This window comes from Pipistrellus kuhlii, unplaced genomic scaffold, assembly GCF_014108245.1.
Source record: "Pipistrellus kuhlii isolate mPipKuh1 unplaced genomic scaffold, mPipKuh1.p scaffold_m20_p_2, whole genome shotgun sequence".
NCBI lineage: Eukaryota > Metazoa > Chordata > Mammalia > Chiroptera > Vespertilionidae > Pipistrellus > Pipistrellus kuhlii.
In genome coordinates, this window is record NW_023425515.1 from 72,135,396 (window position 1) to 72,157,998 (window position 22,603).

At 37.6% G+C, this 22,603-nt stretch overlaps 1 protein-coding gene across 1 annotated transcript in view; it reads right to left on the reverse strand.

The window, feature by feature from the left end:
• The window catches only part of LOC118724369 (ABI family member 3 binding protein), a 238,964-nt gene that overhangs the window by 38,493 nt on the left and 177,868 nt on the right, over positions 1–22,603 (reverse strand). Inside the window, exons 49-56 of the mRNA XM_045584034.1 lie at positions 19,279–19,338; positions 18,415–18,462; positions 17,542–17,622; positions 15,179–15,256; positions 11,019–11,084; positions 9,570–9,644; positions 1,984–2,061; positions 209–313 (exon numbers count right to left, since the gene is read on the reverse strand). Coding sequence (XP_045439990.1) covers positions 209–313; positions 1,984–2,061; positions 9,570–9,644; positions 11,019–11,084; positions 15,179–15,256; positions 17,542–17,622; positions 18,415–18,462; positions 19,279–19,338 — 591 coding nt within the window. The remainder of the gene's footprint in view (positions 1–208; positions 314–1,983; positions 2,062–9,569; positions 9,645–11,018; positions 11,085–15,178; positions 15,257–17,541; positions 17,623–18,414; positions 18,463–19,278; positions 19,339–22,603) is intronic.

Here is a 22,603-nt window from a genome sequence, read left to right on the forward strand (position 1 = left end):
GATGCTCAATGATGGTTTCTTTCAACCCACCCACCCAGAATCAGGATATGAGTCCTCAAAGCTATGTCTGGTCTTTAGGGCCAGCCCAGGCACCATCACACACACCAAGGGCTTGTCTGTTGCCTGGGCTAGTATACCAAGGAGGGCTGTGGGTGGCTAGAACAACTGAAGTCATGGAGAGAGAAGGAAATGCATATGACTGACATACCTGCACTTCCTGGCTTTCCAGTGACATTATTTGGTGGCAATGGTTTTCTTCGAGGGGGTACAGGTCTAGGTGGAAAGGGTGGACGGCGAGTGCCTGGAATTGTGGCTAAGAGATCGTATAACAGATAAAGTTGCCATAAGGATTCACTCTATAAAAATCACAGGTTTAAAAAAAATTATAATGTTTGATAAGTTGTAATTGAATGGCACAGATTCTATAACAAAGTGCTAGGTAATTTCTGATATTTTTCTAAAGCAATGATAGTCATGTACTCAGGAATAATGAAGCACATTAGCATATAAAAACATCCTCTGGTTGTAGATAAACATGTATAGGTAGACGTGCGTTCGAAAGACTGTGTAGATGTATAGAATTTAACATCTTTAGTTTCCCACATAGTTTCAGCAATAGCATTATTGAATTTCATTATCTGCAATTGCATGTGATTTTGAGATTATAATTCTTATGCCATTTTAACTTTAAATTGTTAAAGCGTATGACTTCTCCATTAGTGGGTGATCCACTTCACCCCCAAACTCTATGATGTAATGATAACTAAATAAACACTTTCAGAACTTAAACCATTACAACCAAGGAGCCGTGATGGCAGAAGCTAGAAACCCCTAGAGAGCAGGGTCATTGTCAGTGGGTGTGCAGTGCACAAGGGCAGCTGGCACAGGTGTGTAAGTGGGAACCAAAGTTTAACACCCACTCTGCTCATCCACCCACAAGCCCTAGTACAAAGCTGCCAGCCCAGAGGAAGGAAACCTTGTTGTAAATGGTTTACCTAAAGGATGGACAGAAGAGGCAACATTCAAACATTGCACTGGAATTTACTTTGCACTAAGGCTGGTAAGGCTAGGCGTGCCTGGAGCAGTCTACCTTAACCCAAATTTTCTTTTAAGTCTATGTTATAGCTTTCTTTGCATAATATATGTTGATTTAAAAACCTTCATATACAGCCCGGTGTACTCAGTGAACCAGGAGGTCACAGTTCAATTCCTGATCAGGGAGCATGCCTGGTTTGTGGGCTTCATCCCCAGTAGGGTGTGTCCAGGAGGCAGTCCATTGATGATTCTCTCTTATCATTGATGTTTTTATGTCTCTCTCCTTCTCTCTTAAATTAATAAAAAAAGCTTATTAAATTTTTTTTAAACTTCATGTACAACAGATCAGATAACCCCAGAAAATGCCCTGTGTCTTTAAGTTCTTAGGAGACCAAAAAGTATGTGTGTATGTGCGTGCGTGTGTGCGGGGAGTGAGTGGTGCTGACAGAATTTAGATCTGTAGCCCCAACATTAATCTACCAGAGTAGGTTTCACAGAATCCTTTCAGAAAGCAGAGTTCTTATTAAATGCCAAGATTTTCCAAGACACCAGCTACATAATTTTGGCCTAAAATGTAGAGCATAGTCATAAATTAGAAACATAAATCATTTCAGGCAAAAGGATATCGTAATAAATTACACAAGAGCGAAACATGAACATGAGGAATACTAGAACCCACAGTGACTCACCAGCATTTGTGCATTAGGGCCCTTCAGAAAACTATACAAAGTATAATAATTATTCAATTGGTGCTCATTAGAGGTTCTTATTAATGTTTAATTTGTACACAGAGCATTTTCATTCTCCCAAAGATAAGATGTTTGAATGCTTTCCTAGTAATCCCCATGTACTGCTAGCATGGCTCTATGCTTTGGGGGCCGAGAGATAACAAATGATACTGCAGTTACTGCCTACGGTCCAGCATGGGGTCAGCATCCTACCCCTTACCTGGTTTTTTTGTGAAGTGGGTAGAGTCCATGGACACATTTCTACCAGCACCCGATGGCTTTGGTGGTTGCTTGACCCCTATGAGCAGAGATAAGAAAAGGGGAATAAATAAACATATAGCAAAAATGTGTTAAATGTTCTTATTAATGGAAACTTGGTAGAGTGTCAGTGATAACAGCATTCTTTTTTATTTATTTATTTTTTGTTAATCCTTGCCTGCAGATATTTTCCCATTGATTTTTAGGGAGAGTGAAAAAAAGAGAGGGTAAGATAGTGAGAAACATCGACGTGTGAGAAACACATCAATTGGTTGCCTCAAGCACGAGCCCTGACCAGAGCCCAGCCTGGGGAGGAGCCTGGAACCGAGGTAAGTGCCCTTGACTGGAATTGAACCCTGGGCCTTTTGATCCACAGGCTGATGCTCTATCCACTGAGTCGAACCAGCTAAGGCATAGCATGCTTTCTTTACAGAGTAGGGACACTGGTAAGTTAGGGCCAGGCATCTTAACTGGCTTCTCCCATCTTCACATAGAAAAAACTCAAAGGGCTACCTTCATTGGTTGTGATATTTCCTCTGAAGAGTTAACGCTTGATTGTGGACTGTGGTTTCTGTCTTGGTTTTCCATGTTGTCTGCACAGCCTTCCTGGGTGGTACTGCCTCACCAGGGGATCTCATCTACAGTAATTGGCCATTCTTTCCCAACATTCATGGACACATTTTGTGGTTTTGAAAAAATTTCCTCCAACAGTTCTATCCCCATAAAAAACCCTCAAAATTCCAATGTGTTTGGGTTTATAAATAATAAATTGGCTTTTAAAATATTTCTGGAGAGGACTTGGCTATTGGACTGGGTAGGCCATAAACTGGATCTGTGCCTTTGAGATTTGTAAGTTAATCCTGGGCAGGCCTCATACTCCAAATTGCTATTTGAAAGAAACTGATCTGAAAATTACTTTGTGTGGTATTTGAACTCCTAAACTTCTCAAACACAATCTGGTGGTTATTACTCAAATGATGAGTAGTCATTAGATGAACTCAGCCATTCATCTAAATACTCATGCTTGGAGTTTAGGTTTCATCCTTTTAAAATTATTATTATTCTTTTACTTTTAAAGAATAGTTTTTTAAAAAAATATATATTTTATTGATTTTTCATAGAGAGGAAGAGAGAGGGATAGAGAGTTAGAAACATTGATGAGAGAGAAACATCGATCAGCTACCTTTTGCACACCCCCATCTGGGGATGTGCCCACAACCAAGGTACGTGCCCTTGACCGGAACTGAACCTGGGACCTTTCAGTCTGCAGGCTGATGCTCTATCCACTGAGCCAAACTGGTCTCGGCTATTTTTAAAGAACAGTTTATTGATTTTTATTGAGAGAGGAAGGGAAAAGAGAGAAACATCGATGTGAGAGCATAACATCAATTGCATGCCTTCCACTGGGGATAGAGCCTGCAAACCAGGGATGTGCCTTGACCATTTGGTGTACAGGAAGACACCCAACTAACTGAGCCACAAAGGCCAGAGTTATTATTTGTTGATATTATAAAATAATCTTCCCCGACATGGCTGACAGTCTTCACTAAGAAGAGACAGAATCATATTTTTAGATTTACAAAGTATCTCATTAGATATAATGATTCATTCTAAGAGTCCATACTCTCAGGATTCTACAATAATTCACATACTGTAAGACGAGAACATTTAATTAACATACTAGCTAGTACATTAACAATAACAAATACAACCAAAATCATAAATTAAACATCCAACTTTGTTTGCCAAAAACTAGATGATATTCCCCCATTAACTTATGATATTATTAATTATAACTACTGTAATAGAAATTAACATAATTAGTATTAATGTTAAAATTATTAACATTATATTCTAGCATTATTATAATTTTTACATTACAATAATGATTAACATTAATTTACGAACCAAAATTTTTTTATAATTCATACACTCTGTTGCTTGAATAGAAGATAATATATGAAATATTAGTGAAAGCTATATGGAGTCATGAATTAATTACTGCTGATTTGCGGTAGGAAAAAAACGTTTCTGGGGTCAATGACTATTTTGTGGCTAACCCTACAGGCATGGTGGAAACAAATGGCTCATTAATTTTCATCCTGTGCCCCGCTGTCAGCAGTAATGGGCCAGGGAAATGACTCATGTGGGTGGTTGCTCTGGGCACGGCATAGGGAAATGGAAAACACTTCCATCTGTGTCACTGGGATGCCTTGACTCAGTGAGATTTGATTTACCACTATTGTTCAGGGTAAAATATGTATCTTTTCTTGTCATTTTTATTTTTCTCTTATTCCTCATAATGACTCTGAGTGACTTCAGCCCTAGAGTCTTATACTCAGTCTTTGGGTGTTTTAAAGTGCCACCACTGTCTGAGGGCTACATGGTCAGGACTGGCATGCCTATATCATCCAGCTACGCCCAGATAACATAATACAGGGCTAATGGCAGATACCATCATGCACATGCCATATCTACCAGCCATGAGCTGGTGAACTGGTGATCTGGGAGAGAATCCAAAATTATGCAGGATTCCTTTATGAGTAAGACCGTAGATATAAACTGGCTTCTTTTCTAAGTAAGGGAGCAATCAGCAGAAAGCAGCCATTTCCTATCACTTTTTGTAAAGGTAGAGACAGAGCATCATATTGTTAAGATCCTTAAATGTAAATATCCAAGTCAAGAAAGCATCAGTTGATAAACTGGACTTGGGCTAGCCTGTAAAACACATAGAAGTGAGTGGTAGATGAAACTATTGGTACAGTCCCATGAAAGGCAGCCATGGGGCGCAGGGAAAGAGCCTGCACTGAGGACCAGAGGCTGGCCTTGCCTCCACCTCGCTGTGGTTTGCACATGAGCTAGGTAGCAGTGTGAGCACAGAAGCTGCAGACCAGTGAACTTGTGTTTCCCTGAAGCAAAGGAGAGAGGTGAAGGTCAAAGATAGCTGAGAGGAAATGGGAGGGGAAGGAAGAAGGCGGGAAGAGAGACACCAAAGAGAAAGAATTCTCCGGAGCTGGTACATCATCCGCCACTGTGGCCCAGTCTGTGATGTGAATTCTTTCCCGTCAGGCAGGATTAATCCACATGTTTCCTAAAGTGTAGAATTGTCTTCAGAAACACCAACACGTCTCATTCACTCTGAGCTCCTGATGGCCAAACGGGAGTTCTCCAACATTTTCTGGATTTACACAGTTCAACTCTTAGGAATTTATTGTAAAAAATAAAGTAAGATTTGGGTATTTTTAACCATGGTAACAAAAGACTTGTAAAGAAACATCGTAAAGTGAACATCAATTTCCAAATGTATCAGATACTCTATTTCCTATGATCATAAAGGCGTGGTGTTTATGGATAATTGCTCTCCTCATCTTTGTCTCCAAACCTTAGCACCTAGCTAAAAAGTCAGGGGTAATGAGCCAGCAGACTGGAAAAGTTAGCCACAGCTCAAACACATTCCTTAGATGTAAATGCACAAATCATAAAAGGGGTCTGGGGATTGGTTGTCAAGCAAACTCCGTGAGGGGGCAGTGAAGTGCACTTCATCAGAAAAAGGAGTCTGGGGTTCAAGTATGGAACATATCTGCCAAACTATTGTACATGTGCCAAGGTGGTTTCCAAGTGACACTTCACCTAGCACTTAGTGGGCCTTCAATAAATGTTGGTTGGATGAAATAATAGCTGCCCAACTCAGCAGCTCTCTTCTGTAGGGAGAAATTTGAGAGCCTGTCTAGCGCAGGGTTGGAAAACATTTTGCCAAGGGTCAGGTAGTAAATATTGTCAGCTTTGAGGGCCATATGTCTCTGTCACAACTATTGAACTCTGCCAGAGAAAGCAAGCTATGTTTCAAAAACGCTTTATTTACAAAAGTAAACAGTGGTTGAAGTTGGCCTGTGGGGCTCCAGTTTATGAGATCTAACGCATGCTTGTTGCATCTCTGAAGTTGTTGGTTATAATATGAAGAACACGTAAGTTAAGCTGAGACACAGCTCTAGAAGCCATGAAAAAAAAGAGATGCAGAGATGGTGATCAGCCTAAAACTTCAACCTCTTATAGGCTGCTTCCTAACTTTGAGGTGGAGAAATATTTATGCATATAGGTATGGAATATACATAAAACAGGATAAAAATCTGTAATAGTAAGATAAGATACTTGTGTCAAGATGGCTTAAAGATTTTTTGCAGTTTATGCAATCATTGTGAAGTTATTAGAGAGGCCCAAATAATCAAAGGTTGATAGTTTTGAGGCCTTAAAATCTTCTTTAGTCTTCCAAGGGCACAACCTTATGAGATCTAAGACCATTAAGAATATGTCCTATAAATCCTAAACACTTCATTTACCAACTGATTTTATTTTTATTATAAAGTATCTGGGCTGCAAACTTTAGCAAGGAAAACTATAGAAAAATGTATGTGCGATGGATAATAAAGATAAATATTCTGGGCAAGATGTGAAAGTTGGATAAGGAAGCTGTTGACACAGAAATATTGTCTCATTAAGACTCAATGGAGGTTAGAAGTGAATGTGGATGAGAAAGTGGGACTGGGTCAGAGAAGAAAATAAGCTTAATGTGAATACCTGGATTTCTGCAAACAAATCAGTTCAAAACCACGCAGAATCAAAGAAAGGTAAACTCATGTAAACCTATAACTTGGAGATAATATATTTTAAACATTCTTTTTCTTACCAATTTTTTAATCCCTAGGCAAATAGTTTGAGACCTGTTAAATTTTTCTTTCATAAGATGCTAAATAATGTCGTCTGTGATTCCCAGTTTTTATACTGCCTACTTCTTTTCTTGACTTAGTGCACTGGCTACATATGCCACTACTGTTTTCAAAAGAAATGATAAAAATAGAAGCCCTTACTTGTGTTCTTGATGTTAGGAGAAAAATATTTTTACTTTCTCTATTAAGTATAATGTTAACTGTAGATTTTTCACAGATGCCCTTTATCGGTGAGGAAAATTTTTTCAATTCCTAGTTTTCTGAGTTTTCATCATGAATAAATTTTGAAGTTTGTCTAATGGTGATTTTTTTTTTATATTTACCGAGATGATAATTTTTCTTCTTTGCTCTGTTAATGTAGAAAATTATACTAATTTGTTTGAATGTTGAGCCAACCTTGTATTGCTGAGGTAAATGTCATTTGGTTGTTATGTGTTATTGTAGTTGACATGGAAATGTACCACCCAGATCTTGAGAGGTTGACCTTGAAGGAGCTGACAGTTGGATGCTATCTGCTGACCTCACTCCAGGTGGGCAGCAAGTGTTTCCCTGAAGGGAAATCCCAATAGACAGACATTAGAACACAGAATAGGTGAAACACAGTTTGGTTGAGGGTGGAGGTGGAGCAAGGATAAGGGAAAGAGTGAGCTCAGCTTTGTCTACCTATGCCTACCAGCCCCTTTCTACCAGCAGCCAGCTAATTAGATGGAAAGAGCCCTGATAGGAGATTATGTAACACTAAGTTACATGAGTTATTACTACATAGTTGACTTCATCTACACAAGAGGGTAATATATGTCAGTTTGTGTTATAAGTGGCTCTGAAAAAATGTTTTTATTGTTGATAAACTAAAATATAATGACTCTGTTTTTCTCTCTGAAGAACAATGAGCACTTTCCTAGTGAGAATCAATGCTTGATTGTGCTGAAGGTTGAAAGCTTTCAAGTTTGATTATAGCTAGTCGTTCTTTCCTTTGCTTTGTTGACATAAGAGCTTTCTTCTATTTTCACTTAGACAAACTTGAGATAATTACTTTGAATATTAAGAAGTTGGCTCTGTTTAGAGCCAGATTGTTCATGTCAAGTTGAGAAACTATGCATTGCCTAATCTCACTGTTGTGAAGAATAAAAGGAGCAGCTAAGCACAAATAGGTATCAGAACTCTTTCTTACTTTTCATGAGTTAGGAACTTATAGCAATTGTCTTATTACTTGGATTTTAGGGAAGTTAATTCCTAGACTTCAGACCCTATAATAACCTTATACAAAAAAGACATTCTAAAACAAATCTTAATGATTTTTATACTGAATATCTCCAGATATTATTTTACATCTTTTTTTTCATTAGGAAACCATCATAGGTTGATTAAATATATATCATTAAATAAATTCTCACTTTCATGCTTTTTTACATAAAAGAGCACAAATTTTGTACTAATTTAAAAAATATTGCCCTAAACAGTTTTTTTCAGTAGTTAGAGCTTTGGTCTGCAGACTGAAGGATCTTAGGTTTGATTATGGTCAAGGGCATGTACCTTGTTTGAAGGCTTGATCCCTGTACTTGGTTGAGGAACTTATGGGAGGCAACTAATCATTGTGCTTCTCTCACATCAATGTTTCTTTCTGTCTCTCCCCATCCTTTACATTCTCTCTAAAAATCAATAGAGAAAACAACATATCCTCAGGTGAGAAATAACAATATATATATTTATACATATGTATAAATATATATATATATATTATGCATATTAATAAATATATATTGCAAGGAAATGACGCCACCCCATATTAAGTCATCAAAATTATCATTTATATGCAAATTGACTCCTCATGCCCTCATAAGATGGCTGCCCCCACATTATCATAAGCTGGCCACCCCCACATCATCATAAGAGGGCCACCCCATGTCATCACAATATGGCCACCAGAAGATGGCTGCCTCATGTCATCACAAGATGGCTGCCCCCACATTGTCACAAGATGGCTGGCAGAAGAGGACAGTTGGGGGTGATCAGGTCAGCAGGAAAGGGCAGTTGGAGTGATCGGGCCAGCAGGGGAGCAGTTAGGCATCAATGAGGCTGGCAGGGGAGTGGTTAGGGGGTGATCAGGCTGGCAGACAGAAGCAGGTTAGGGGCAATTAGGCAAGCAGGCAGGTGAGTGGTTAGAAGCCAGCAGTCTTAGATTGTTAGAGGGATGTCCGACTGCCAGTTTAGGCCTGATCCCGCAGGGGATATCAGGCAGTTGGACATCCCCCAAGGGGTCCCAGCTTGAAGAGGGAGCAGGCTGGGCTGAGGGACACCCCCCCAGTATACGAATTTCATGCACAAGGCCTCTAGTATTACTATAACAAGGGTGATCAATTGCCAATTCCCCTTCTTATTTTAATATTTAGTCAAGATTTCTAATAGATTTAAATCTCTTAACAGTTATAATGGTATTTATGAAATTATAAAGTTGAAAACCAAGTGATTTCAGTCTCAAAGACCAAGCCTATGTATTGGATTTGTTTTGTAATGAAGAAAAACAGCTATTTTGATATTTTAATTCAATAATTTATATTATTCAGGATCTTTTAAAGAATCAAGCCTATTAATGGTAGCTATTTAGTGAACTGGGTTTAGAAAAATGATAAATTATTCTTAAATTTTTCAGAGACATAGGATGTTTTGATTTTAGAATGCATTACAATTTTCAATTCCTTAAGCTAGGAACTTCCAAAACTAGTAAAAAAGAAATTGAAGTGAGAATTCAACAAAACTATAAAAATTGAATGAAAACATTTATAGTTTTGGCAGCATCAATAGGAAATAAATTTGTGATCATTACCTGTTCCCATTTCATTCCATTTGGGCATCCCACTGGGTTTGGGTCTAGTGGGTCTTGTAGTTGTCTTATTCAGAACTATAATAAAATAGGAAAGAAATAGTTCAGACATTTTCCTATAATAATTTGTAGCCAAGGAAAACAAAACTTCCCAGAGAATTGTAAATCATTTAACCAAGCAATAAAAAAATTGATGGTTTACCAAAAATTATTGTTCAGAATATAGAAACCACAATTCTGGTATAAAAATCATAGGTTTGTATTTGGAAATAGAAACCTGGGTTTGTACTCTAATGTGATCACTGGACTTGAAAAAATTAACTGGCAAAGAAATTTATATTTCTAAATTGGAAATATATTTTTTAATATATAGGCACTAGATATGTTCCAAAATGAACTGGAGGATAATTAGGACTACCTATGCTAATGAAAAAATAAAACTTGAAGTGTATTTACTTGTCAAGGCCTTAATTCATAACTTATAAGTGGATGGTCCTTTTGCATGAGTCTCTAGGTACATATGCTCCTTTAATAATCCTGGTACAAGTCCATCATTAAACACAAAACTGTAATAAAAGCATTAAAATTTCTTTCCTGCTCTGTTGACAGCCATAGCATTATCAAAACTTTAAGAGGTCACCTGTCTTATCTTTCGCTTAGAAGACTCTTTAAAGAAAAGAACTAAATATACCATGGTTAAGAGAGTAACCATTGGCCGTAACTGGTTTGGCTCAGTGGATAGAGTGTTGGCCTGCAGACTGAAAAGTCCCAGGTTCAATTCCGGTCAAGGGCACGTACCTTGGTTGCAGGCACATCCCCTGTTGGGGTGTGTGCAAGAGGCAGCTGGTCAATGACTCTCTCTCATCGATATTTCTAACTCTTTCTCTCTCTTAATTCCTCTCTGTGTAAAATCAATAAAATATATATTAAAAAGAAAAAAGAGAGAGAGAGAGAGAGTAACCATTGGACCCTGATTGAGGGCAAGTGCCTGGGGGTAGAGGAAGCTGGGAACAGGTCAATGAGAGAAAAAAAAGGGAGACATATGTACTACTATTTGTAATACCTTAAACAATAAAATAAAATAGATGAATAATATTTGAAAGCAAGTAATACGTCACACAGAATGCTAATGCTACCTATAATTGCCATGGAAAATTGAAAAAGTGTGCCTATGTGTGTGATTTATGCACAAATACTATTTAAAAATAATTTTGTATTAAATTCTATAGTGGTCTCTGAATCTGATCCTCCTTAAAAACCTCACTCAGGTCTTGTTGGTTCCATGGATCCATCATTACCTCTCTACTTACCTGCAAGGATCAGAATTTCTGAATGTCCATTATTTCAATTTAAGTTTATAGTTCTTCTTTAGTACATCTAGTTGCTTTAACACATTTTATATCGTCTCAGATATGCTGATTGTTTGGGTCATCAGAAAGAGAAACAACTTACCAGGTCTGATGTCTGTTTTTTCTGGTATTTTGGGCCTCACAGGAATAGTGTACAGTCTGCGTGGTGCTGAAATAGAGCAAATGCTTCATGTTTAATACCCTACACTCCAAAGCCCACTAAATCAAGATTTGAAACCCTAGGGACCAACAATTTGTACATTGTGTATGGAAGTGGAAAGAACATTCTGCAAAGGAAAATAAAATAAGTGAAAGTACTCATGATTGGATATTAAAAAGCACATTATCAGAATGAGGTAGGTAATTTCTAATGAGTGTTACAGATGTCACCATTAGTCCAATTTTTCAAGGACATTTACTTTACCAGATGGTAGCTTAACATGGTAAACATAAAAGGCAGCCAAGCATTCATCCATCCATCATCTATGTGTCCATCTATCCATCCATCCACATCACTCAATTAGGTAGACACTGTGAAACGCTGTTTTTCCAAAAAAGACCAGTAATCTTAAAGGCAAGACAAAAAAATATTTTGAGGTAGGTAAGAAGAAATGAGTAAAAACATGTGATCTCTACCAAAATGTCTTGGCTTATGTACCCTGAAATGAATCAATGCCCACTCAGTGCCATCTCTTACAGCATTAGGATGAGAGAAAATGACTTCAGGGGCCCTGCTCAGCAATCTAGGAGAGCAAGGAGCAAGAACTCAGACAAGCTCTGGGACCAACATATCAATTTGTCACTTCCTGTTCCTGTAATCTAGGGCCGGGCACAGTGAGGATTCCAACTGAAGATTTGTTGAATAAATTAAAAAATGAGCAAGCATCGTAAATGGGCAAATTCACAAGAAACTCAGGTTGGTTGCTTCCTAAGGTTTTAAAATATGCATTTATCCAGGAGTTGTCTGTTCTTCCCCTCCCTCCTCTGCCCCCTTGACACACCACACTGCCTCCTAACTCCAACTTTCTTGGTAATGCTTTAGCTAAGACTGGAGGGAAACAATTCTTTTTTTCAAACTTGTAAGTAAATTACATTGCTTTTGTTCAGACCTTGAGGTAGTAACCTTAAATCAGCAATGCTTTGTCTAACAAGTTAAAAAAAAAAACACAAACCTGCAAAACAGATTATAATGTAGCTCATTTATAAACTTCCAATGTGAAGACCGATGAGCATATTTCAGGCCCAAAACCAGCAGACACACACTGATATTCTCTGTGGATTCAGTGCGGGCCCATTAAAGTGTAATAACTAGAGTGAACAGAGGCATTGATGCTATAAAATATGAATTCTTACACACCCTAAAATGCATAATGATGATTAGCCCATGTTTTTCTTTAATTTTCTTTGAGAATTATCTGTCAATCCAACATATTTCAGGGTTTTGTATTAATTTCTTCTGTGTTAGATTGCTTTCTTTTAAAGAACTAAATGACCATGGTTCTTATTAGTCTCATTTTAGAAGAAATTTAAATTTTACAAACTTTAGTTATTGTAGAAGAGCCTTAGAGCAGAACACAAAAATAATCAGCACTATATTCATTATTTCAAGTCACAGGATTTTTTATTATTCCAGAGTCTGTACTTAAATCTAGAAATAACTTTTATTAAAAAAAAAAAAAAAGCCAAAACATAATTTTAAGTTTAGGTTGTGAGTTACATATCTCATCATCAAATAGCACATGGCCTTGAGAAATCTACTCTAGGGTTTCAGTTAAAAAAAAGAAAAAAAAAAAAGGACAAAGGAGCTTTGTGACAATGTAACTCTGTAAACATCATCTCCATGTAGATTTTGGTGACCAATAATAAAAATAACCTTAAAAGATGGCTTCATATCTGAATAGTTCCATAAAAATCTATGTAAAATGAACTTTAAAACTAAACAAACAGGGATTATTGGAGGAACACTGTGAATGATATGTGTTCTGCCTACTACAGGGAGAGGGGACGGAGTATATTCAGCTTTCCCTGGGTGAGTAAGTATCAGGGGCTGCAAGCAGTAAAATAATGAAAGTACTTTCCAAATGCAGCTGGCTAAGTGGATTTCTACTACGGGTTGAGAAGCGAAAGGCAGAGCCGAAGTGTTTGAGCATTGCAGGGCGTCGAGTGCTTCAGGGAACTGTCTCAGTCGATAAGGAAGCAAAGGCCCACAGAGGAGGTGCTGGGGTTTCCTTGAGCACTTAGGCCCTATGTTTGAGGGATCTGGAGGGCACATGCGTAGAGTGAAAGGATCAAGAGGAACAATTTCACCCCTACAGAATCTGTATCAAAGTACTGTGTGCTGTCCTGTGCTCCCAATGGCTGGTGTTACAAATAGAACAGCACAGCCCATCCAAAACAAACAGCTGATTGGCCGCCCCTTCCCTAGAGCTCAGGCAGACGTTTATGAGGCCTGGGCCAAAGGTGAAGTTCCTAGGGACACACATCATGTCGTGACTGAAGATGACCCTCTCTCCCAGGCAGGGCTATCGGGCTGGGCCAGGTTGTGGATGTTACTCTCATCCTTAGATGGGTTCTTTCCTGGGATGTCCCTTGTCACCTCATGGAAAAGAATCTCTGGCGAGCCACTCTCAAGATCCTTGGCACAGTCCAGAAAAGTGCAGCTGAGACTTAAGCTGAGGATTCTTGGAACTTAAGAAAATATTGAAAACATAGTATACTCTATCACTATGTTAAAAGAATTCATATAATGATATCAAGTCCTGGATATATATCCTATCAACTATGAATCTTCTATCTAAAAAAAAAACATGACCTAGAAGGAATTTGGTAAGAATTCTACATACATTCATACTGGTAACACAATACTGGTATTCCCATTAAAGTAAGAAAATGCAAAAGTAAAGAACAGCCCTATGATCTTCCATCCTCAATTCTGAAACCCTATAAAGCGCTAAAAAGCTGAAAGCTTTCTCATTTGGCAACAGGACCTACGCTGCATAGTCTTTATTTTTCCTGCTTAGTGTGAGTACATGTATAGTTTCCTGCAAAAAAATTAATGTGCTTGATTATGATAATCCAGCTATTTTCTATTAAGCCAGACATTAAAAAAGTTTGCAAAAACATAAAAAATAAACATGCAAAAAATGAGGGTGGAGTATAGATGTAATATGATTAAACATCTGCTACTAATGAGGATGTGGGAGGGCTGACAGTATATTAGGCTTCTGTGTAGATTTATAAATAAAAGGTGAATAAGTAGGAAGGTGATAAAGCAATTAATAAAACAAACACTTAAAACATAGTAAAAATTAAACCAAACAAGTAAAAAAATTTACAAAAATTATGAGAACTGTGCCGTAGTGTTCAGTCACACTTATAGAAGTACATACTACTCTACTTACTGCAATATACACCATAAAATTAGACTTCTTTTATTATTATTTGCTCTTATTATTTCAAATTTCTTCCATTAGATAATCCCCTACCCCAAAATTATAATAAACAAAAGAATAAAATAAATTTGTCTTCTAATTCCTTAAAAAATATTTGCTTTTGCTTTTTGGGCTTATTTCCATAAGGAAGAGGCAGAGATGGGCAAAGGGGGTCATTTGGGGCAAATAAGAAAGAAAGAACACACAGAAATACTGGGAACCCGCAATGGTTATAACCCAGATAGGATAAAAACATCCTCCTGAGAGCATAAAGATGAGATAGAGGTTTGTGTAGGTGAGTTTAATTTCCAAAACATAGAAAAGAAGAAATTAAAAAAGGACATTCCAGAGAAAAGTTTCCTGGAAATTTAAATATTAAATTATCTTTAAAAACTGATATGTCTTCTTACTAGTTTCCTTCCTTGGGCCACCTATCAATGTGTCCAGCAAGTTGGGCACAAAAAGAAAAAGGAGAGGAAGAGTAGAGTGGTGGGGAGTGTGGGAGAGGAAAGGTAATAAAGAGTCTCATTTATCAGATGTAGAACATGGATCAAATGAAGATCAATCAAAAAATAACAAAAGAGAGCTTTCATTGTTAGTTCTCAGCCATGCATTCAAAAGTAAAGCTCTGACTAAAAAACTTGTCTTCCCTACATCCACTGATAGTCATATGGGCATTAATATTTGGCTGATATGGTGTCCTGCACCTATGAAATGAGAAAAATCAAGTAATTCACTGTGATGAGAAATTACATTTTTTAAAGAAATTATATTTCCCAATTTAAAATGAAGAAAAGAAGGTTATTGTACAGAGGTAGGGAAATAGTATTACCCTGAGTTGTCTTTGCCAATTCAGTTGTTGGTGGCATCTTAGTTGTGAAGAGAACTTGGGTGGCTTGGTCTGTTTCTGCTGGGGAAAAGCACAGGAAGGTGGTTTGCTTTAAATAATTAATGTTATAAACAAGTGATAATAAAAGGGTAAAGTGCATTTATCAGTATGCCCAGTAGTCATCGTAATTCAAAGTTAATAGTGAACCTTAGTAACTCTCCTTTATTATATTTTCTCTCTTCTTAAGCTGAGGATCCTCAGAACATAAGAAAATAATTAAAACATAGTATGTTATATTACTATGTTAAGAGAATTTGTATAATGATATTAAATCCTGGATATAATTATTGTAATGATTTTGAAACGCTTTCAGATCAGGATCATTATTTAATGATACTGGAGGTGATGATACTTGGATATGTCTCCTAACTGCCTTTGTGTCTTTTTCCTATTCTATAATTTATTCCACAAGTTATTTAGGTGAGCTGGAAAAGAAATAGGTCAGATAAAAATATGTCTGTACCATATTAGGATACATTTTATTTTCCTTATGTGAAAAGCAAAGTTTATGTTTACTGACAAATAGACACACTTCTCCTGACTCCTCCTGCACCCCATAAAAAAACAATAAGTATGGCAATAGTTCCACCTTCAATATTATTATTACCATATCATGCAGACAGAAAATTGTTCACTTTGGCATATACTGAATCCAAGGAAAAACTTTCTGCAAATAATATGTTGTCATCTTTTTGTTTGTTGTTTGTTTGTTTCTGTTCTGCTTTATAATTTGGATTTGGCTCAAGAGAGATACATGAGGTAAATGATAGGTGATGATTCTTGCTTCAATAAATCAAGATACATTAAAAATAATATGGAGTGGAAGTTGGATAATTAGCTATCGGGCAGGGGTTCTTGAGAGTACTTTTGATTTCATTTTCATGGGTGATCTTGGCTTTGTGGGCCTAGACTACAATAGATGAATATTTGGTAATCAGGGCATATTTACTCATTCAGTGTTTAATTTTTCTCTCTAAAAGAATTTTATTTTAAAATGTGATCCATAACTTCATTAAAATTATTTTAAAATGTGACCCATAACTTCATTTCAGCAGCCATACATAAAGAATGAGTTTATTTGAAAAGGGAGGGAAGAAAGGAAAACAAGGCCACTAATTTAGACACAGCCATGTGTGATGTAGCACGGACAGACACAGGAGCCAGAAATCACAAGCTGAGAACACGTGTTTTCTGGCTCATTGTCAGCCAAGAGTCAGGCAGACTGGGATTTCCCATTCTGTGAACTCCCCGAAAGCACGGCCAGCTCATCCCAAGCAACTGTCCTGACTCATCCATCAACTTTTCTCCATGTGACCTGCATGCTCACCGCATTAGACTGGCGGCCAGTCTGCCTGCGCCTCAATCCCATCCGTCTTTAACCTGGAAGGACCTTGCATTTTTAACGTCAACTGTCACTCCAACTTAAACACCCAGTTTAATATCCCCTCTTCTGTGAAGCCTCCCCAATGCCTGTGGGGAGCTGGCTTGTTCAGCATGTTGCTCATTTCTCTGTCACACTCATTGGAAAGCATAATGCAGTGGTGAATCCCAGGGGTTCTGGTGACTGAGTGTGTGGGTCCCAAATTGGCTCTGACGTTAGTTGTGTGACTTGGCCACAATTTAAAAACCCTCTATGCCTCAATTTTCTAATGTGTAAAATGGGGCAAGTAATAGAACCTACCTCTCAAAGTTGTCATGTGGCTTAAATTTAAAACTACATGTAGCATCCTCAGGGGGCACTCAGGAAGTACCACTATCCCTAAACCCTGATTTCATATTACAGGGCAAGTTCTCCAGGGGAAAAACCCATCTCTAAAACAGTTTTATTTTGGAACTCCCATTGCTTAGCATTGTGTCCATAAAATACTTAATAAATACTAGAATTTATTTTAAATAATAATAGAAAATAAATAAATAATACTTTGGATATATTGGGTTAAAGAAAATGAACTAAAACTAAAAAAAATACTAGATACAATTTTTCTTTCAAATGCACTTTCAAATACAGAAGAAACAATAAAACATATAAGATTGATACACATTGGGAACATTCTGCTTTTTAGAATACTTGAAAATTTGTCAAGATGATTTAAAACCTTCTCATTTTATATTAAAAATCACCATAGGTATTAGGACAAATATACAATTAATGTAAAAGGATCAAGTGATGTGGGGGTTTTATGTAATGGTAGAAAGAAACCCTCTGTTGCTTGGAAACAACAGGAGCACAATGTAATACGGTTTCTTTAAGGGCAAGCCCTGGTAGGTAGGTCCTCATTGGACTGAAATATCAGGACAAAATTTACCCAGAGTGCTTTGTAGTTCCTCTTGACTAGAACTTGGTGAAATCATAGGGACGAAAGGACTGCTTCGGGTGTCTAAAGGAGCTGCAAAAGATAAGCACCAAGGTTTTCAATCCCTAGATTCAAAAGCCAGAGCCAGACCAGAATATCACATGAGATCCTTCATTTGAAACAGAAAAAGAAAAACACTGAATTGTGGAGAAGAAAATGAAGTGTGCACAGGACTTTGGGAAAATGACTGAAGTATTGGAGTGATGGTTCTCAACTGTGCTTTCCCATAGGATGGGTAATAAATGCCATTCAATGCTTGACCTCCATGACCATACCAGTAAGATGGGGTATGGGCCAGTCACAGTCCTGAGCATGTCAGCTGTCATTCTCTCAACACAGCACACAGGGTTACAAAATGAGTGAGAGTATTAACATTGTGCTTGCTACAATCATTGCAAGTCTGCTCACGTTTATTTTTTAATCTAAATCATTGGCAAATTTCAGTACTTTGATCGATATTAATGATAATTATTGCCAGTACCACTCCCAAAATGCTAATATATCATAACACTACAGCTGAGAACCACCAAATCAGCAGAAAATGTTAACTGGATGGCAATGAGTGAGGTGGAGTCATTGGGAACACGGAGATAAATGAGGTAGGTGAGGATGGGCTTGGTAGTGAGCTGTCCTAAGCTGGTCGTCAGAGCAAAGCTTTTAGAACAGTGAAACCATTACTTTTCTATTTTGGAAAGAGTGATAATGAGAATGAAGTGATGAAATGGTTTGAGAAAAGATGATGTTTCAATAGGATCATTTGAGAAAGACCTGTAATCCTGATGACAAGGAAACAATTAGACTTGGTCAATATGGGAAAGCCATTACCTATTGTTGTCTCTGGTGGATCAATTCTAAAGGTAACAGGCTGCAGAACTGGGCCAAAAGCAAACCAAAGAGACATATTCATGAGAATTACTACCTGGTGAAGTGAAAATAGTTTCTGTGTTTCTCCATGCATCCATTTGAACATTTAAAAATTCCCTAAGAACCATGATAAATATGAGAAAATTATATATATTAGAGGCTACTCAGGAAACTTAGTTTAGTTAAAACATTCAATTTTGTATTCACTGCCACTTTAAGAACATTTTTTTGAGTCAACTCTTACATGTTTTACTTCAAAGTACACGCATAGTTGGAATGAAGTTACATTTTGAAAGAAGGTGAAAATGGTTGGCTCGATTAATCACTAGGCCTTATAATATTAACACGATTTCCTATTCCCGTGGTCGGCAAACTGTGGCTTGCGAGCCACATGCAGCTCTTTGGCTGCTTGAGTGTGGCTCTTCCACAAAATACCATGGCCTGGGCAAGTCTATTTTGAAGAAGTGGCTTTAAAAGAAGTTCAAAATTTAAAAATTTGGCTCTCAAAAGAAATTTCAATTGTTGTACTGTTGATATTTGGCTCTGTTGACTAATGAGTTTGCCGACCACTGGTTCTATTCAATGAAAACACTTCCAGGAAAAATAAACTAATTGCACATTGTTTCCTAGTGTTAACCAAGGGGAAAATATTTATACAGATTGTATGATTATCCCTTCCCCCCCAAAAAATAAAGAAATACACCTTTTATAGTCATAATTTTTTTCAAACGTCTTCCACTCCTACAATCATTAAAAAAATATTTACCTCAACAATATTTTTGAAAAATATACTTCCTAATTGAGAAAATAAAAAGGTTCATTTACCAGATTCTCTCTGAGAGGCTCCGTGGTCTGGTTTATGGGGAAGGAGCACACCTCCTGGAGCTGCAAGAAAAGGTTAGGAAACACGGTGTACTCGAAATGTCACGCCTGGACTGAGACAATGCAGATACACAATCCTGGAAAGCAAGGAGGAGGCAAGCATACTTCCACTGTGAGTAAGGAACAAAGCCCAGAAGATACCGTTCTTTTCAAAGTGAAAAAATGTTACTGTCTCAGGAAGGTTTTAGTGGGAACAGAAGAGAGTTGGTCACAGTTCATTTTGAAGCTTCCCTTGAAAGGGAAAAAAAAGAGGTAATGCTAATGTAATTAAACACAAGAAGGCAGGTCTCCTTCAAGTTCACGTCAAAATAGAAAGTCAGTTTTTCCCTGAAGTAAGTAGTTAGGGGCCATTTGATATTCATGCTAAAATTTTGTTGATAGCAAATAGAAAATGCATGATCTTAGATAAAGTGCATAAATGGCCTAAAAATTGATGAAAATAGCAAGAAAGGTAAAAGTCTTGAAGAGCTAAAAGAAAAACATAGTTTTATTTTAAAAGACACTAACTAAACTAAACTAAACTAATGTCCCAGTAATAACCATTATTACGCGGAGAAGGCAGCAAAAGGAAATCAGTCTCTTATTAGATATACCACGTGAAAAGTTGATGGAGTACTTATTTCATAGTAGATAAATGTTGCCACTTTTGGCATTCTTAGTGATGTGGCTTTTAGTATATTAGGTATCAGGGCCTCCTGCCATATCTATAATAATAAAAGCATAATATGCTAATTAGACCAGTCATCCTTTCGGACGACCTTCCAGAGGAAGCCGGGGCTTTGAGGGAAGTTTGGGTCCCGGTGCCAGAGGGAAGCGGGTGCCGGCAGTTGGAGGAAGAAAGGCCTACTCTTGCACTAAGTTCGTGCATCAGGCCTCTAGTGAGAATATGACAATGAAGAACAAAAATGTCAGCTTTACAATAAACCTATTTATATTCAGTCCCTGATATCAAGTATATTTTTAATACCTTTGTCCTGTTCTATTTTAACAAAATAAAACAGTAGGCTGAGAATTTGATACCTTGCTCTTTAGTGGGGCAAATTTCAGGAGGACTTGCCTATTGCTAGAATCAGATTTCTATGGCAAAGTCTTCTTCCAAGAGCAAGATAGTGTGCTTCTTTGACTCAGTTTCCCCACGAGGAGGTCCTTCTCAGCCTCGCTCCCTCAATGAAAGGTTTTCCTGCCACTCTGATGATTTCATAAATAACAGAGTCCCTTTGTAGGTAGTGTAATTTTCTTGCATCTTATACGATGCTGGGGAAAAATAATTAGAATTCAGTTCTTCCTCAGAGAAAAATGAAAACAAATAAACAAACAAACAACAACAAAAAAACCCAACACTTTTGTATCAGGTTGCCAAACACTGCTTTACCATTAGTATAAAAATAGGTTTTATAAAATGGACATTCACTTTTTATTGCTTTTGGGGGATCATATTTAAGGCACACATCACTTTTGTTCTTAGTGTAGGCTGCTAACTATCACTGAAATTACAGTTGTGGAATTTGGTACATTAACACAAAACTTGACTCAATTAGAATTTCTAAAAACTAACTATAGAATTTCTATAACATCCAGGGGAATTAAAAAATCTGGATTTTTTTATTTTATTTTTTAAGGAAAAAGACAAATTCAGAAAGATCCATGGTTGTCAAAGTTAGAGAAAATCCATCATTACAGTGAATGTTTCACCTTTGCTATGTAGTATTTTGGGGAATTCAAGTGGTAAAATATGAGGAATTTCCTCTTGTAAATCAAACTAAATGTTTAACCGGAGGGTGAAGGAGAAGGCACTTTGATTTGAGTCTGTAAAGGCCGTGACTATACCAAGTGCCAGTAGTTTATAAATACCCTCATTGGTTACAGTACTAGAATATACAGAGGAAGCTGGGATTAAGGAAAGAAGACCCAGAAGACACGTGCAACCAATAAATCCACCATACTGTAAATGCATTCCCCGCTGCCTGCCTCAGCTGACTGGGGAATTTAGGCTGGGGTAATGTGGATTCCTGCTGCCGCGACTGGCACTTTGTAACCATGAAGTGATGATTTAATAAACTGCCATAGCAGGCTTTCTATAGCTGCTAAAATCAGTGGAAAGAAAAAAAGAAAATAGAAATATTCATGGGAAAGGGTGATGAATCATTCTCTTGCTTGTCAACTGCAGTTTCAAGAAATGCAAGTTGTTTTTCTTTTTTTCTTTTTCCCTATGTGGCACGCCTCTGTGTATTACATTCAATAAGAGCATGATTCCTAAAATCTAAATCTTCCATGCTGGGGGAAACAATGCAAATTATGACAATTTTTTTGAGAGGAGACTTTTAATTTCCTTATAAGAATTTTTACCATTATCCTATTTTAGACTCAATTATATTAACCAACTTACCACGTATTTTAATGAACCAATCAATGAAATGAACTATCTTTTTGAATAAAGGGCACCAGTCCCAAGAAAAGTACAATGAACACAAGACAGTTATGAGTAATGTGTCTGATAGGGGCAAATGAAAATGAATGTGTATGGATGTTATACCAGGTGAGAGAAACAATATGTTATTCCCTGATCAAGATGGTGAAATATGAAATCTGCAGTAAGGTTTACCCTGCAACAGGCTACAAAGAGACTGATCCTACAGCAAAGGAATACGTGCAGGCTGCACACTCTTGCACCTCCAGCACGCTGTCCCTTTATTCTAACCGTGTTCCCTGAAGGCCAGTCTGAGAGGAAGCAAGCTTCCTGCCATTGTGGAAGCCACTTTCCAAGCTCAACCTGGGGTCTTGGGCCCCGCTCCTTTCCACATCTCCGGGACCTTTTACTTCCCATTATTTCTATTATTTTATATTTTTCTCCATTAGTCGATATTTCCATTCATCCATTAATTTTTCCCCCTCTACCTGTAAAACAGAGCAAATGCCTCACTCTCCTTAAGAAAGTCATCCTCTGACATGGCTTCTTTGTCATACCACCCTGCTCTCATTCCTCTCATCAAAACCCTCTATCTGACTCTGCCTCCTGGTCTCTCAATGACATCTCCTCCATCCACGACAGACACATTAATATGCTTGTGACCGGAAAACTGCTGAATTCCAAAGCATCAGCCCATGGTTTTCAGATACAGGTTTGTGCATCTGAACTATCAAGTCCAGCAGCTCTTCTGACCCCTCACTGGCGTTGCTGACCACCTTCCCTGCCTCACTCCTGGATCCATCAGCTCTTATGTCTCATTGCAGCAGAATGTGACAACAGAATGCATTTGGCTCAAATATG